The sequence below is a fragment of the Salmo salar genome, chromosome ssa17 (genome assembly GCF_905237065.1).
Source record: "Salmo salar chromosome ssa17, Ssal_v3.1, whole genome shotgun sequence".
In the NCBI taxonomy this organism is placed as follows: domain Eukaryota; kingdom Metazoa; phylum Chordata; class Actinopteri; order Salmoniformes; family Salmonidae; genus Salmo; species Salmo salar.
Genome location: NC_059458.1, coordinates 72,796,614 through 72,814,041, shown reverse-complemented (window position 1 = coordinate 72,814,041; position 17,428 = coordinate 72,796,614). Strand labels below are relative to the sequence as shown.

General features: G+C 42.9%; 2 protein-coding genes across 5 annotated transcripts in view; both read left to right on the top strand.

Annotated features, from left to right (window-relative positions):
• The first annotated feature begins 200 nt into the window (after nt 1–200).
• On the top strand, nt 201–6,046 carry LOC123723649 (uncharacterized). 2 transcript variants are annotated; one of them, XM_045700091.1, is made up of 6 exons: nt 201–575; nt 871–1,097; nt 1,336–1,408; nt 1,577–1,667; nt 2,208–2,317; nt 3,615–6,046. In XM_045700091.1, the coding sequence occupies exons 1-6, from the start codon at nt 437–439 to the stop codon at nt 3,920–3,922; spliced, it is 948 nt and encodes a 315-aa protein (XP_045556047.1). In that variant the 5' UTR covers nt 201–436; the 3' UTR covers nt 3,923–6,046. The 2 variants fall into 2 exon arrangements, with proteins under 2 accessions (XP_045556047.1, XP_045556046.1); XM_045700090.1 differs by having other exon boundaries at nt 202–575; nt 865–1,097.
• Nucleotides 6,047–10,903: 4,857 nt separating this feature from the next.
• The window catches only part of LOC106586287 (potassium voltage-gated channel subfamily C member 2), a 97,048-nt gene continuing 90,523 nt past the window's right edge, over nt 10,904–17,428 (top strand). For 2 of the 3 annotated variants that reach the window (XM_045700089.1, XM_045700088.1), the window contains exon 1: nt 10,905–12,209. In XM_045700089.1, coding sequence (XP_045556045.1) covers nt 11,658–12,209 — 552 coding nt within the window. In that variant the 5' untranslated portion in view covers nt 10,905–11,657. Of the gene's footprint in view, nt 12,210–17,428 lie in introns of all 3 variants that reach the window. The other variant, XM_045700087.1, reaches the window with a different exon arrangement.

Sequence of the window (17,428 nt, the reverse complement as noted above, 5' to 3'; positions counted from 1 at the left end):
CAAATGTGTGCACAAAAGTTGAGAAACTTGTTGTGCTTACGGAACATTTCTGGGATCTTTTATTTCAGCTCATGAAACATGGGACCGACACTACATGTTGCATATATATTTGTATCAGAATAGATAGGCCGTGACTGGCCTCACACTCCAGTACAATAGGTGGCGGTGTATACACCTAAAAGTTGGATGCGATCCGTCAACCAAGTCCTGAAGAAGATGACGAAGAAGAAGCAGCTGTTTATCTTCAGTCAGCACCGTTCATATATACCTCAGTAGTCAGCACAGGATTTACGTGGTTTTCAGCTTGAAGTGGCAATGAGTCAGTTTCCCTTCTGCGTAATAGCCTAGAAACGCTAAAGATTCGGTGTTGCACGTCTGGACCAAAGGCTCCGGTTGATTTTCGTCGCTGTTCTGGTGCTTTACGGTGCAGAAGGATATGGTTTTCTCATCGTCCCAGCAAGTGGTTGTCGCATTTACGGCGGTGTTGTTTGCGTTTGTGGTGTTCCCTAGAATGTTCGGCGTAGGATCCGGAGCGAAGGAAACAAGAGGTTTTGATGCTCGCTACAACAGAAAAGGTAGCATGAATTTTAAAATAGTATTTGAATTGGCAATGTGACTGCACCGTCATATTGTGTAGGCCTAGCCTATGCAATGTGTTGCTCCTGCCGTGGCATATTTGTTTAGTAGCCTAACGTTTTTACTATGTTCAAAATTGTCAAACTTATTTAAAACAAGATATCTGTCTATTTGCAAAAGTGTGCAACATCGTAGCCTGTTAAGGATTTAGCAATAAGACAACTGTCATGAATAGGCCTGTTCATCATAATCATCACCATCGTCTAATTCTGTCACGTTATTTCTCAGCGGGACCGGGACCAGGACCAGGTGCAGTGAGAGGGCAGCCGGTCAACAAGAACACGGCTGGCTCCATGAACAAAGCTCAGACCCTGGAGAACATGCAGCAGATGAAGGTGATGATGGAGCAGGAGATGAAGGGTGACAAATACAAAACCAACAGCAACAAGGGCTACGTGTTCACGCTGATGCCGCTCTACGCCATCGGAGTCGGCCTCTTTGCAGCGTACAAATTTCTGAAGGTATAGGCTGGAGCAGGAATTCCACCATTGAAAAACGTTGTAGCAGTGATGATTGTGATGGGGTTGCATGGGGATATTTAAACATGCATACAGACTGACAGACAGCGGGATTGGAGTAAAGTTGATTGCTAATCAGAGCAAATGTGATTGTGTGAACTATGGTAATACTGTCAGTCTGAGCCTGAGTGGACTAAACACACATACAGTTCAGACTTTTGATATCTCCCTTCTCTCTAAGATCAAGTCTGCAGATGACTCCCAAGCCCAAAAGAACAAGGATGCCAAAGGTCCCAAGAAGTCGGAGGAGACAGGTGTGTGCTGTGTCCATGTGGTGTGCCACAAGGGTCTGTTTGCATACCTATGTTTATCTTACCCATCATGCAGATGCTTTTTTACATGGTTTTACATGGTGGTGGTTTGTCTCTTTTCATAGAGAACCAGCTGTTTGTTTTACATGGTGGCTTTGTCTCTTTCCATAGAGAATCAGCTTACAGAGCTGGAGCAGCGGCTAGCGCAAACAGAGAAGATGCTCAACTCCATTCTCACCCAACTGGACCCATTGACAAGTTGGTAAGTCAGCCAACTGACCCATAAACCACTGAGCTCCGGTTTGTCTTCTGTTTCTGTGTAATATTGCTCTGTAAATAATACCCCATGTAAATAAATACATGTCCGTCGTGATTAAGAGCAGTTTATCCAGACCAGGTAGTAATAGCAGTTATTAGGGGACGTTGCATGGTCTTGATAAACTGTTGACACTATTGACTCTGCTGAATCTAAGAGGGTTTATGGTAATAGACTCTGGGGTGTGTTGACTAGGCACCAAATAGGAGATTGTGTCTTACCGAAGCACATTTCTGTATCAACTGGGTGTTGGGTGAAGTGGCCCCTAGGGCCTAGACCTCGATTATATTTGAGTCTCAGTTTGGCATTTCCCTGACTAATGGTTAAAGTTAGGATTGGGGAAGCTGATCCTAGATCTGTCCCTAGAGAAACTTCATCCCGGAGCTATAAACTGAACCTACGAAGGGCAACCGGTCAGGGACTGCGTTTCCCAGAGTTCTGTCCTCAGTGACCCTGCTCTCTCCTGGCCATTTTGCTCCTCTCCAGTGTCAAGTCTGTGGCCCAGGAACAGAAGAACGAGATCATGTCCCAACTCCAGTCCATCCGCCACCTGATGAAGAAGAGAGGCATGGACTGCCCACCCCTTAACATTGAAGGTATGTGGCCCCACCTCCTGCTGGGACATGTTCATTAGGCACCAAATGGAAGAAAACAGACAAATAGGGACTACTTTGGGTTTCATTTATCAAAGGTGCGTACGCAAAACAAAAAGACTAAACCTTACGTTTAGTAAGTTTTTTTTCCCGCTATGGTTGGTATTTATCATATTTGAACTTGACAGGAAAGTGTACGTTTCTCCACACACACCTCAGACTCTGTCTACACACAACTTCTTGTCGTTGAAGAATTGTATTGCAAGCAAATATTGTTATTTTGTGGAAGCTGCGTTGCTTGGTGACACTGTAATTACTGTAATTACTAACAATGCTGATAAACACGAAGCGTAATGATGAAACAGATTTTCCGTTGGTAAGGAGATCGCTGGGCTTGTATATTTATTATGCAAATCAATCATATTGCAGGACATCTGTCCTTTTCTGACATGAATGGTTTATTCCTGCTACAATAGGACAAATAATTACCATTCAATAGGTTAAGCTACCTGACAGGAAATAGACTGGCAGCCTAGGCTATTTCAAGTATTTAACAGTAGGCTATGGAGTATTACCGTGCAGGAGTGTGACCTCATAACATGTTTCATCTCAGAGCCTATACCAAGGCAGGAGATAGAAACAATCTATTGATGAACAACAGTTGGTCTTTTGTGTTGAAGCAGTGTGGGCTGTAGCACTTAGTTTAACATTTCTCAAATAGACAGTCAATCTTGCGGAATTCGCAGTTTGGGTCTCGCATGTTTAGTTTGAAAAAGTCACTGTAAAAAGATTAAAACATTCTGCCAACACCTCCACAATTTGTTGCGTACGCAAATTCTAGGATCTCCACGTGCCCAGAATTTAGTTTGAAATTCAGCACAATAGATAAATGAGGCCCCTGGATAAAAATAAACTATTTTGTTTTCCGTTGCAACAAAAAAAGACACATTTTAAATGTATTCTGTCGTGTTCCTTATTTGATATTACTCTGGTTTTCTTGGTATGGTATCCAAAATGGGCCAGGTTGGAGCACCTCTCTCCTGAATGGTTTGGCATTCAGCTCCAAAAAGTAACTTTCTGACTTTTTTTTACAGTGAACAAACAAGTTTTTTTGGGGGGCAAAATTTACTTTATTTGTCTTGGGGAAAATGAGTTGGGCAGCCAGAGTCACACACCCCATCATACATGATCCACATAAGCAGTATTGACATCATGACTCAAACACACCATCCTGAAATGGGGTGTCTATTTGCGGTGACTGTGGCGCATGGTCGCAACTTTTCCCTTTTCTGTCTTTCAGAGCCGCAGTGCGAGAGGAACCTGGATGACCTCATCGAGTCTCTGGCAGCCCACAGCGACACCTCGCCAGAGCTGGTCGCTCCTGCGGAAGACGATCAAAGTGGTGTCGTGAAAGAGGAGGAGCCAGTCCACCACCAGCAGCACCACCCTGAATCCAAGGATGAGTACTCAGCGACCGATGCTGAGGAGGAGGACATGCCCTCCTTGGACGATTCTTGTGAGACAAACATTGAGGACATAGGCCTTGCCCAGAGCATTCCAGAAGAAATGCCTACAACTGGGCTCAGACGACGTAACAGGCTGGAATGAACAGGAAAAAAGGGGGTTGTTTTAAACTGTACATGAATAAAGCCATACATGTATTTCCTCATTCTTAATGGCACTACTGCAGTCTGTTCAATAATGCTCTTGCTTTTGGCTCGCAGTTGAATAAGAAAGGGCAGCTATCAATGTGAAAGGATTTTGTCCAAGGTTGTGTGTGATAAAGGTGATTTTTCTGTGCCATCCCTTAAAGCATAGCAGATCCCTGGCTAGGCCTATGTGTATGGTTAGGGCTTACTCCTGACAAATGAAATCCCCAGAAGCCTAACTCCATATAACCTTTGACTTAGGTCTGGAGCTTTTCCATGTCAGGCCCCAAGTATGAGGCCTGAGTTTTCCATCCTTGAACCAAACTTTAGTTAGTATGTAAGGCACCTGTAAATGTGTTTTCATCACGTGACTGCTGCTTAGAAACCCTGTACATCTCATTATATGCTACCATCTTTTAGAAAGGGTCATTACGGCCCTAAATATAAAGACTCCAAAGTGTGTGTTGTTATGCAATCTTGCAACTGCAATCCGTACGTCATAGAATAGTCAAAATAATACAAAATGTCAAACATAGTTAACTATAAATGGCTACATTTAGTTTTTTTCTACTACGTACTCGAGTCTACCAGATACAAGTGCAAGCTTGTGATGTTTGGCTTGTGGTATGATTTGCCTGTTTTCAGACATCTTATGCATGTGTTTTTCTCTGCAACTGATCTTTAATGTCCTGGTGAATACAACTGCATGAGTTATCTTACTAGAGGGAGATGCAGGACAATTATGAATGTATTGATGACGTAGTCTAAATCAGGGCTCTCCAACCCTGTTCCCGGAGAGCTACTGTCCACTGGATTTCTCTCCAACCCTGTTCCCGGAGAGCTACTGTCCAGCGGGTTTCTCTCCAACCCTGTTCCTGAAGAGTTACTGTCCACTGGGTTTCTCTCCAACCCTGTTCCTGGAGAGTTACTGTCCACTGGGTTTCTCTCCAACCCTGTTCCTGGAGAGCTACTGTTCACTGGGTTTCTCTCCAACCCTGTTCCTGGAGAGTTACTGTCCACTGGGTTTCTCTCCAACCCTGTTCCTGGAGAGCTACTGTCCACTGGGTTTCTCTCTAACCCTGTTCCTGAAGAGCTACTGTCCAGTGGGTTTCTCTCCAACCCTGTTCCTGAAGAGCTACTGTCCACTGGGTTTCTCTCCAACCCTGTTCCTGAAGAGATACTGTCCGCTGGGTTTTTCTCCAACCCTGTTCCTGAAGAGCTACTGTCCAGTGGGTTTCTCTCCAACCCTGTTCCCGGAGAGCTACTGTCCACTGGGTTTCTCTCCAACCCTGTTCCCGAAGAGCTACTGTCCACTGGGTTTCTCTCCAACCCTAATCTAGCACATGTGATCCTAATAATTAGCTGGTTGATAAGTTAGTTTTAACGGGTTTGTGGGAATCTACCGGAGGGTAGCTCTTCAGGAGCAGAGTTGGAGAGCCCAGGTCTGAATTAATTTGTGTTCTATTTTGGCCTTTGTCCAGTTTTGTAGTTCAGATTAAGCACTATATGTGTATTTAGCCAACACAACCATGCAATGTGCTCTGTTTTATATTTGTTTCCTTTTAAGTATTTTATGTGATCTATTGTTGACTGTAGTTAACACAGAAGTTAGCCTCTGGTTAGCACCAACCCATTGAAACTACAGGATAGAACAGAAATCAAATAATCTCATTGGTTTCATCTTAAATTGCACCCTACCTATTCCCTATATAGTAGGCCTCTGGTCAAAAGTAGTGCACTATGTAGGGAATATGGTGACATGAACTGTGTAGTAATACTGTACCAGCAATCAAATAATCATGTCTGTGTAGAAATGCTGTACCACAAGACTTTTCAAAACACTGACAAATGTCTTGTCTTGTGATAACTATAGCTTTGGAGCAAATATTTAGCGAACACACAATTCATATATCTTGAAACTATAGAAACACTGCGATGTTTGTCTCCTGTTTGAGAGGTCATTTGTCGACTAACTCTATTTATTTTGTATAGCTGTGCTCTTGGGTATGCATAACTGAGGAACCTTGAAAGATGGGAGAAAATGTTCCACTCCTTACTAGAAAATAAAGGTGCTATGTGGCAACCCTTTTTGTGTGAATATTTACTCCATTTCATGAATCTATTTGATGGATTGATTTGATTTGCAGTATCATTCATACCTCAGGCTGACATGTGGATGAATGAGCTAAGCGCAATAGAGCTTTAAGTCAAAAACCTACCCACAGCAGGCAGTGGATATCTACTGCTATAATTCCACTGAGAAAAGAGCAGTCAGACTGCACTTTGTAATGGCCCTCTGTATACAGAAGATGGCGGTAGAGGAACACAATACTTCAATGCAATTCCCCAGAAGAATCTTTGTCAGACGCTTTTAGACTTTTAGACCTGCTTGTATCTGAGCAAAATCAAAATGTCAGTTCAAATGTAAAACATTTAAACTATTTCCTCTCTACATTGAGAGAGATCACAAATAGTCTGACCGTTGCCTTATATAACAGTATATGCCTCTAACCAGACACTGTTATCCAAAGCACCTTACACTTTGTGTATGTCATTCCCTGCAGGAGTTGAACCCACAACCTAATCCTGGATGTTGCTTGCTTCATGCTCTTACCAACTGAGCTATATAGCAGTCAGAACCGCATTGCCTTGACTGAATGTCAGACAAACACTTCAAAAATAATTGACCAGATGTTTTAGCAAGAGGGAAGAATGTTTTAAAGAAACATTAAAATCCCTAAATAATATCCTGAAGCTATATTAGCTAGACATGTACTGTATACTTGTAGCTTAATTATGAAGGTTCACAGTCATTCACCACAAATTAATATGCCTCTTTTAATTAGCAGAACGCACCTCAGTTTCCATCTAATCAGGTCCAAATTTACCCCAGAGATTCAACTGACTTTCACTGCAATACCCGAGCTTGTCAAATAGTTAAATAAACTTAAATTACACTCAGTGGCAGCAAAGGGAGTCCTTTCACATGTAACCAGTGCTATGATACCAGGGCCGTGTTCATCAGGCACCAAATGTTTTGAGTTACATGCCGTATTGAACGCAACCCTGTGGTTCTGCTTGTTGTGGTCCTCTTTTCCACACCCACTAAACCCTGTAAGGAAACTACAGGTTAATAGCTCAACTGACGTCATTTGACATGTAGGGTTCAAATCACTTTCCAAATTTGAATAATGCATAAGGATATGCTGTTTAGCCTAAGGCTTGTTTACACAGCTACCCTAAGAACCCAAAACTGATTTTCATCCTATATCCAGTCTTTTTTTCTGAAAGTCCACACTCAGATTTACATGTGACCCATATCAGATTTGCGTATTCACACTGATGTAGGCTCTGAATGTTCATTTTAAATGTTGGGGTGGTTGTCACGGTAACAGAAGGTACTGTGCAACAAAAGAACACACAAAAGAGCACTTCAGAGCAAAAACATCTGATCTGAGCTTCCGGACAGAGGTCGCATATGGAGGATGGGGTTTGTATCAGGATTGGTGCTATAAATCGGAAGTCAAAAGATCCGATTCCATGTGTTTTTGTTGTTGTTGCTGCCAATTTACACTAAACCTGTAGTCAGGACCCCTGAGACTGAGTAAAGTCCTGAACGTTTCTCAAAGGGCTGGTTTCCCAGACACAGATGAAGCCTAGTCCTGGACTAACCAATTTTTATGGAGATTCTCAATTGACCATGTTTTTTAGTCCAGGACAAGGCTTCATCTGTATCCTGGAAACCAGCACATGGTGTTTGCTGAAGCTCTGTGTGGTCTAAAGACACCCATTGTCTGCCAGGGTATTGTCTTGCACTAGTTTGCAATGTAGTCTTTCCTTGATTCTTTGTGTCCTCTCTCCACCTTTATCGTGGAGGACGAACAGAGAACTGTAGATGCTTGTTCATTGGACATCTTAAATGTCAGCAAGCTAGTCCACTGGGAGAGAGAGAGAGCAGGGAGAGCTCACGATCTGGGATAAAATTAGGATAGGCCGAACAGGACGGCACAAAAAGTTCATGCTGAAATGACGGCAAGGAGGTTGTGTGTTTGTGTGTGCGTTCAGGAACACTGCATCTCAGCCTTCACAAGGTCACTTTCTCATAGTTCTGTGAAAGTGTTAGCTGATGTTTGAAAAGGCTTCCTATTGGCAAGGCTTTGCCGATTCAGTAAGCTCTCAGGACTTTGTATAGAATGAATCGCTTCTTAACAGCCTTCTCTATCACAATTGTAACCAATTATCTTTCATTTTCATCCTCAGAGCCAAAGTTGTCAAACTCTTTTGAACAAATGCATTTTTTTGATTCGGCTAATATCCATGAAAACCTTTTAGTTTCCTGACTATAATAATATATTTGGTCAAATGGGAGTAGCTTACAGTGAACAAAACATAGTAGTGGTCCTTATGCTGGACGTGAGCCATGTTACAATTCCCATCAAGTGGGTTAACCCTGTCAGCGCGATGTGAATGGTGTTTGCCTTTCAAGCCAGCGACCTTTCAAGCCAGCTTCCCTACCCTGCAGTTTGCTATGCTGGTGTCAGAAGTGGGATGGCGGCTTTGAAGCCATCGGAGAGCACAGCCCGGATGTGTGAGGAGGCTGAGCAGTTGAAGCACGGGGACGTGCCTTCCTGTTCGGAGGGGGCAGTGTAGCGATCCTCGCTATATATGAGCCATGTCACAATTCCCACCAAGTGGCTTAACCCTTTTGGCGCAATGAGTGTTTGCTTTTCACGCCAGCGACCCGGGTTCACTTCCCTGCCCCGCCATTCGCTACAGTACTATGGCTCCTTGCTCTTGAAGAAAGTATCTTGTTGCCATAGCTCCTTGCCAAATGTTAAATGTTAGCTAAGTGCTGCTATCTGTTCTGTTTTTGTATCAGGCCTGATTTGACACATTCAGACTTGTGCCATTTGAATTTGTCTTAGTTGATTTGCTCTGAAAAGATTAATTTGTCTGAACTGTGTAAAATAAGCTGTGAGTACCACACAATGGAAGGTCAAACATTAGCCATTAAGCTAAGCTAGTTGAAGGGTATTTTTAGGAAATGTCTCTACTCATACGAACCCCCTCCTAGTTTTATGAAAATGTAATAATTCTGAAAGATTTTCATTATATTGTTTATATTAGCTGCTTAAGTTATAGTTGATTCAGATTAAATATATCCATGAAATAGATATTAGGCCTACTAGACAGAGAGGGTGGGTAGACCAGAGACATATATTTAAAGAGTTTGGACATTGTGCTTTCTGCATTTAAATGTGCCTCTGGGGTAGACTGTGGCTTAAAATATGAAAAAAATATTGTGTAAAAATTGGACTTGCACTTGAACCCAAATGCATTCAAACCCAGGCTGCAAGACCTCTCCCTGGAGAAATGGCCATGCAGATCTACATGGCTGATATAGGCAGCCTAGGAACCACCTTGGCTCTGTGAAACTTATTTTTTACCCTTCACTTCCTGATAAAGATCAGCTCTCTGGCAGTCTGGTTGTTCTATTTTTAGCAAAGAGCTGTGGGAGAGGGGGAATAGATAGGTGCTGCTGGTTGTTTGGTTCTTGTATTGGTCATGTGGAAGTATACCTCCCACTGAGCACACACTGGTTGAATCAACGTTGTTTCCATGTCATTTCAATGAAATTACATTGAACCAACATATGGATTAGACATTGAATTGGCATCTGTGCCCAGTGAGCTGTTTATTGGGAAAGACCCTTTCAGTCCACATGTGCTGAAGGCCATAATGTTGCATGATGAATGGCTCCCAATAGTATTAAACAAAACGCCAATGAAACGGACGGTTAAATTGCTCTGATCAGAACCATGTCCCAGATTGAGGCTTCTGTTTCCCCCCATAGATAACCATTTTGAGAAAAGCCTAGTTTTCCCCCTCCTTTTCTATTTACAGCCCAATTGTATATGTAGGCTATAGCCTACTCTTCTCATTGGCTACGGTTTGTAAATTGTAATTTAACATTTCTAAAACAAATAAACTTTGAATGGGAGTGGAGTTTTCCCCCTTTGTAGATGAGAAATGAGTTTTCGTTACTGTTCAGTCAGAGCGTGGCACGTTTTTACTGCATGTACATCGGGGAATATGATGCGCGTAATTATAGCTATCCTCCTCTCAACGCCTCATCCCGTTGATTGAGCTGCACTGGGCACATCAAAGGAGACTCGCTCTCTAGTGCCACCCAACCAAGTGTAGACATTCAAAGAGATGTCACATTTTAGGCTTGAGTGCCTTGATTTCACGATGTCTTTATTTTGTTTATTTTCCGCATTGGCTAATTCCCAGCACTTTAGTAGCGTATAAGCCTATAGCTACTGCGTTAGTACATAGGCCTATGCGTTATGCTACTCCAAAAAGGGTTCTATGCTTGCTTCATATATGGCAACACTTAAGGTTATGTATAGAACCGGAATTGGTTCCATATAGAACCATTGCGTTCCATATAGGCTTCCATATTGGGTTCTATTTGGAACCAAAATAAAAAATGTTGGTTAAATCCAGAACCTTTTTTTCTAAGAGTGTATTGTGGCCGATCTATTCAACACGTTAACCAGAGAGAGAGAGACACTGACCTGACCAGTTCTGTTTTTCTCTTGGCAACTGGTCCGAATCACGAGTTATTATGAGAATGTAATTGATAGCCTATGTTGCTCGAATTAAACCACTCAGCATGCCAGGTGAGCTAAATCAACGTGTTGAAATAGAACCCAACAAATGGAACCGAAAGTTGAACCATTTTCCTGCGGTTGCTGATGTCACAGATGTAAGGTGCTGAAAGGACAGCTCCCTCGCTTTGAAAGCGCATCTCGCGTCAGTGTGAAACCAGATCGAAGATAATTCCTATAAATAATTGCACTATGAAATGTAGGACCACACTCTGTGATGGAAATAGAACGGGATCCACACGAGCCATGTTTCTCAGTCAAGCAATCTGACCTGTTGAGAACACTCACGTTCAACATCTTATTTCGGCGAATCATAAAAGCTGAAAAAAGTTGCACTAGTTATTCGTTGGCAGAGATTTAAACTATTTTGATTGCCAATCCAAATGTAATGAGTGATCGTTGCTACATAGCAACATGAGCACGTGTGAGAGGATCGCTAGTAACACGGACGCACACACACACTATAGCAACAGACAACCTGTGTGCAGAAAGGGAGAGGGTGTGCCCTTGACGTCGTTTCTCGTCAAAGACTCACATTTCGGAGAGAACCATATCCAGGTTTGCTTACTTGCTATTCACCACGGCATGGCATGACCTTAACAAAAAGGGCACAGAGCTCAAGGTTACAAATCAATAACTGGAATGGTTTCGTTTGACTTCATCTGTCCAAGTGTTGAGCGGAGAAGAGAGTAAAGACACCCCCAAGGCACACATCACCAGCGCTGCCTGTGCTTGGAGCTACTGGCTGACAGATCCTTCGCACAAGGAGGAACTAGAGGGAGTCTTACAAGCGATAAGATCCTCTCTTCCAAACCACCAACAACGATGAGATTGGTAAAGCACTTTCACCAAGCGTAATGAGAGCTCCAGGCTGAATTTGGAGTGGCTGCTCTCAGCTGAATCCAAAAGGGCTTTCGTGAGATTTTCTAACCCAACTGGGTGTGTACAGCACCGTGCCCGTTGTTACTCTGGACTGCACTCGATATACCTTATTTACCAAGTCATGTCTTATACAGAGCGATGGGTAAGTTCGACGACAACGAGAGGATAATCCTCAACGTTGGGGGAACCAGGCACGAGACGTACAAGAACACGCTGAGGACACTGCCGGGGACTCGGCTGGCCCTTCTTGCCTCCGATTCTGACATCGAGTCCGTTTTGGATCAGCTGCAACAAGTCCCCGGCTTCATAGAGTACAACACGCGGAACAACGAATACTTTTTTGACCGCCACCCAGGGGTATTCGCTTATGTCCTTAACTACTATCGAACCGGGAAACTCCATTGCCCAGCAGATGTTTGTGGTCCGCTGTTCGAGGAAGAGCTGTCCTTCTGGGGAATCGATGAGACGGACGTGGAGCCTTGCTGCTGGATGACCTATCGCCAACACAGGGACGCCGAGGAGGCGCTCGATGTGTTCGATATAAACGTTGACAATGGAGACGACGACGAAGAGACGGGGAAAAGACTCGGCATTGAGGACGTGGTTGATCCTAATATCAGCCGCTGGAAAAAGTGGCGACCTGTGATTTGGAATCTATTTGAGGATCCCTATTCTTCCAGAGCTGCAAGGGTAAGAGCGCGCGCTTGTGTGGAGAGCTCACATAACAGTCCATGCACAAGTTCCCCCGATTCCTTCTTTGCACAGAAAAGTGTAATTACATTAGACATTATTCCTCCTAATAAAATAAAAATTATTACTCAAATATAACCTACATTATACATTATTAACATTTTAAATTCGTTGTAAGGGACATAGGTTGTCTGCTTATTCACATTTCAGTGTGCATCAAATATGATTCCCCCACGACTGCTTTCATAATCACCTTTTAAACTTGAATATAGTTCAAATAATTCAACTCGATATTTTTCCTCTTTTTGTCATACACAAGTATGCATTTAAACATATCAATGCACTATACTTGTGGTGCGTAAATACATATTTAAATTAAGCTACACTACCTAGCCATGATATTGAGAAACAAGTAGAAATATTTCACGAATTAGATTACTGTTTTTTTTCTGATAGCACCAAATTCGTTTTTTTTCTTCTGTCGGTTGGGTTTGTTTGATATTGAGCATGACGTATGATAGAGGGGTGATGGAATGGTCCGTCGCTCAACAGAAATAGGCTATTGTAGAACCTGTGGTTAGACACACCACCATATTCCCAAATTGTACCATTTATCTGCAATCCTATACCAGAAACATTACGTATTTGGCCTTAAGCCTACTTTTACGAACAAGATTCGGGCGGTTATTTATTTAAAGTTATTATTTTATTTTAAAATATAAGTTTAACATATCAATTATTTTAAATGTTTACCGCAATAACTCACGACATGAGCCTAAATTCGATCATTGCAACAATGTAAACACTAAAACATGACCTTGAATTGATTGCTTTTGATTGAAATGCTCATGGAAAATTTGACATGTTGGAGTGAGATGTGCCCCGCATATTAATAGCCTGCGTGAGAAAGTATTTCAGAATCTTTACGTAACGCAGAGGTCATTAGACTAATTGTCACTTACAATTGACTCTTTTGCATACTTGGTTATCTATCAGTTATTTCTTGTTGATTTAAGTCGAATTATATAGGTTGCTGTCAATCACTTGTTCAATTTAAACCTGGCAAACGTGTCTTCTCTTACTGAAATGTTAGGGTGAGCCTCCTACATATCTACCTATCAGTCCACACCTTATCGATGCCAACTGTATGCTCACATGACCAGTGCAGGACTAGTGTTTACTGGCCTGCAGTTGTTTTGCTCAATAGGCAGTAAATAACCATCTCATTGGCCGACTGGCTGCGGAGTCAGCGCTCCAGAGGCTCCTGGCCACTGTCATGTCACAATGTGTACCCCATCATTTTCGGAGTCTAAAATGACCTCCTGTCTCATCTCCCTCCTGCCTAAACGGCCTTGTTTATATCCAGCTCATCTCTCACTAGCAGGAGGCCCATTAATAGCATCTCCCTGGGGAGATTGTGCTGTTGATGGTGCCTTGAAACAGACAGGGCTGTCTTGAGCTAATAGAATAATATCCACAAAGCGTGTCACTCAGAGTAGGAGTGCTGATCTAGGATCAGATCCCCACTGCCCATTTAATCATTTTCCATTATGATCTAAAAGGCACAACTGATCCTAGATCTGCGCTGGGCTAAAGGCTAGCGCTACCGCTTACAGTGAACGGGCCATGGACATGGAGTCATACAATAAATCCCGCTACGACCTCTGACAAGAGACATCAAACATGCAAAATGACAATATAGGAGGAAGGTGTAATCCTAATTCACCGGCTACGACTTTCGTTGTATGTGGCAGTGTTTGCAGACGATAACGGATTACAAAGGGAAACCCAGCCATGAGCTGTCCAGCGATGCAGAACTCCCAAACGAGCTAAATGCCTTTTATGCTCGCTTCGAGGAATATATCACTGTGCCTTGCGTGAAAGCCCCTGTTTTTCCATATGACTGTGTGATCTCGCTTTCCATGGCCGATGTGAGCAAAATGTTAAAACAGGTTAACAATCATAAGGCATCCAGGCCAGATGGAATACCAGGGCGTATTCTCAAAGCATGCACAGACCAGCTGGCAGGTGTCTTCACAGACATTTTCAATCTCTCCTTGTCCCAGTCTGTAATCCCAACATCCTTTTAATTGATCACAGTTGTCCCTGTTCCCAAGAGCTCCAAGGTAACCTGCCTAAATAACTATCGCCCTGTAGCACTCACATCTGTAATTATGAAGTGCTTTGAAAGGCTGGTCATGTCACACATCAACACCATCATCCCAGACACGTTAAACCCATTCCAATTCACATACCGTACCAACAGCTCCACAGATGACACAACCTCAATTGCACAGCACACTGCCCTCTCCAACCTGGGCAAGAGGGGAAATAACTATGTGAGATTGCTGTTCATAGACTACAGCTCAGCGTTCAACATCATAGTCCCCTCCAATGCTCATCACCAAGCTTGGGCCCCTGGGACTGAACCCCTCCCTCTGCAACTAGATCCTGGACATCCTGACAGGCCTGCCCCAGGTGGTGAGGGTAGGCAACAACACTTCTGCCACGCTGACCCTCAACACGAGGCCCCTCACGGGTGTGTGCTTAGTCCCCTGCTGTACTCCCTGTTCACCCACGACTGCGTGGCCGTGCGTAACTCCAACACCATCATCATGAGTCAGCCTACAGGGAGGAGGTCAGAGACTTAGCAGTGTGGTGCCAGGACAACAATCTCTCCCTCAACGTTAATAAGACCAAGGAGCTGGTTGTGGACTATAGGAGAAAGAGGGGAAAGCACACTCCCATCCACATCGACAGGGCTTTTGTGGAGCGGGTCGAGAGCTTCAAGTTCCCTGCTGTCCACATCACTAAGGACTTAAAATGGTCCACACACACCCGCACAGTTGTGAAGAGGGCACAGCAGTGCCTCTTCCTCCTCAGGAGGCTGAAAAGATTTGGCATGGGCCCTCAGATCCTGCAAAAGTTCTACAGCTGCACCATTGAGAGCATCTTGACTGGCTGCATCACCACTTGGTATGGCAATTTCACCGCCCTTGACAGCAAAGCGCTACAAAGGGTGGTGCGGACCAGAAAACAGTATCGAAGCATCGGCTCTCAGACCAAGAAGCTCAGAGACAGCTTCTACCCCAAGCCATAAGGCTGCTAAATAGTCAGACTGCTAAATATTCAATTAATGTTACCCGAACTGTCTGCACTGACCCTACGCACATCCACTTTATATACATACCATATACACACTCACTCACACACACTAAACTTTTACACCGACATAAAACCCTCACACATTCACAAACACTACACACACATGCATACCGACACATCACAAACACACACACACATACATACATACACGCACATTCACACAGACACACTTTATACTCATCATTTGCTGCTGCTACTCTGTTCTTTATTTTACCCGTATTATTCTCTATCGTGATGCCTAGTCACTTTACCCTGCCATCATGTTCATATCTACCTCAAATACCTTATTATTATCTATCCTGATGCCTAGTCACTTTACCCTGCCATCATGTTCATATCTACCTCAAATACCTTATTATCATCTATCCTGATGCCTAGTCACTTTACCCTGCCTTCATGTACATATCTACCTCAAATACCTTATTATTGTCTATCCTGATGCCTAGTCACTTTACCCTGCCTTCATGTACATATCTACCTCAAATACCTTATTATTGTCTATCCTGATGCCTAGTCACTTTACCCTGCCTTCATGTACATATCTACCTCAAATACCTTATTATCGTCTATCCTGATGCCTAGTCACTTTACCCTGCCTTCATGTACATATCTACCTCAAATACCTTATTATTGTCTATCCTGATGCCTAGTCACTTTACCCTGCCTTCATGTACATATCTACCTCAAATACATTATTATTATCTATCCTGATGCCTAGTCACTTTACCCTGCCATCATGTTCATATCTACCTCAAATACCTTATTATTATCTATCCTGATGCCTAGTCACTTTACCCTGCCATCATGTTCATATCTACCTCAAATACCTTATTATTATCTATCCTGATGCCTAGTCACTTTACCCTGCCATCATGTTCATATCTACCTCAAATACCTTATTATTATCTATCCTGATACCTAGACACTTTACCCTGCCATCATGTTCATATCTACCTCAAATACATTATTATTATCTATCCTGATGCCTAGTCACTTTACCCTGCCTTCATGTTCATATCTACCTCAAATACCTTATTATTGTCTATCCTAATGCCTAGTCACTTTACCCTGCCTTCATGTACATATCTACCTCAAATACCTTATTATTATCTATCCTGATGCCTAGTCACTTTACCCTGCCATCATGTTCATATCTACCTCAAATACCTTATTATTATCTATCCTGATGCCTAGTCACTTTACACTGCCTTCATGTACATATCTCCCTCAAATACATCGTACCTCTGCACGTTGATCTGGTACTGGTACTCCCTGTATATAGCTCCACATTGATCTGGTACTGGTACTCCCTGTAAATAGCTCCACATTGATCTGGTACTGGTACTCCCTGTATATACAGTTGAAGTCGGATGTTTACATACACCTTAGCCAACTACATTTACACTTAGTTTTTCACCATTCCTGACATTTAATCCCAGTAAAAATTCCCTGTCTTAGGTCAGTTAGGATCACCACTTTATTTTAAGAATGTGAAATGTCAGAATAATATTAGAGAGAATGATTTATTTCAGCTTTTATTTCTTTCATCACATTACCAGTGGGTCAGAAGTTTACATACACTCAATTAGTATTTGGTAGCATTGCCTTTACATTGTTTAACTTGGGTTAAATGTTTTGGGTAGCCTTTCACAAGCTTCCCACAAAATATTTGGTGAATTTTGGCCCATTCCTCCTGACAGAGCTGGTGTAACTGAGTCAGGTTTGTAGGCCTCCTTGCTCGCACACGCTTTTTCAGTTCTGCCCACAAATTGTCTATAGGATTGAGGTCAGGGCTTTGTGATGGCCACTCCAATACCTTGACTTTGTTGTCCTTAAGCCATTTTGCCACAACTTTGGAAGTATGCTTGGGGTCATTGTCCATTTGGAAGACAAATTTCCGACTTTCTGACTGATGTCTTGAGATGTTGCTTCAATATATCCACATCATTTTCCTTTCTCATGATGCCATCTATTTTGTGAAATACACCAATCCCTCCTGCAGCAAATCACCCCCACAACATGATGCTGCCACCCACGTGCTTCACGGTTAGGAT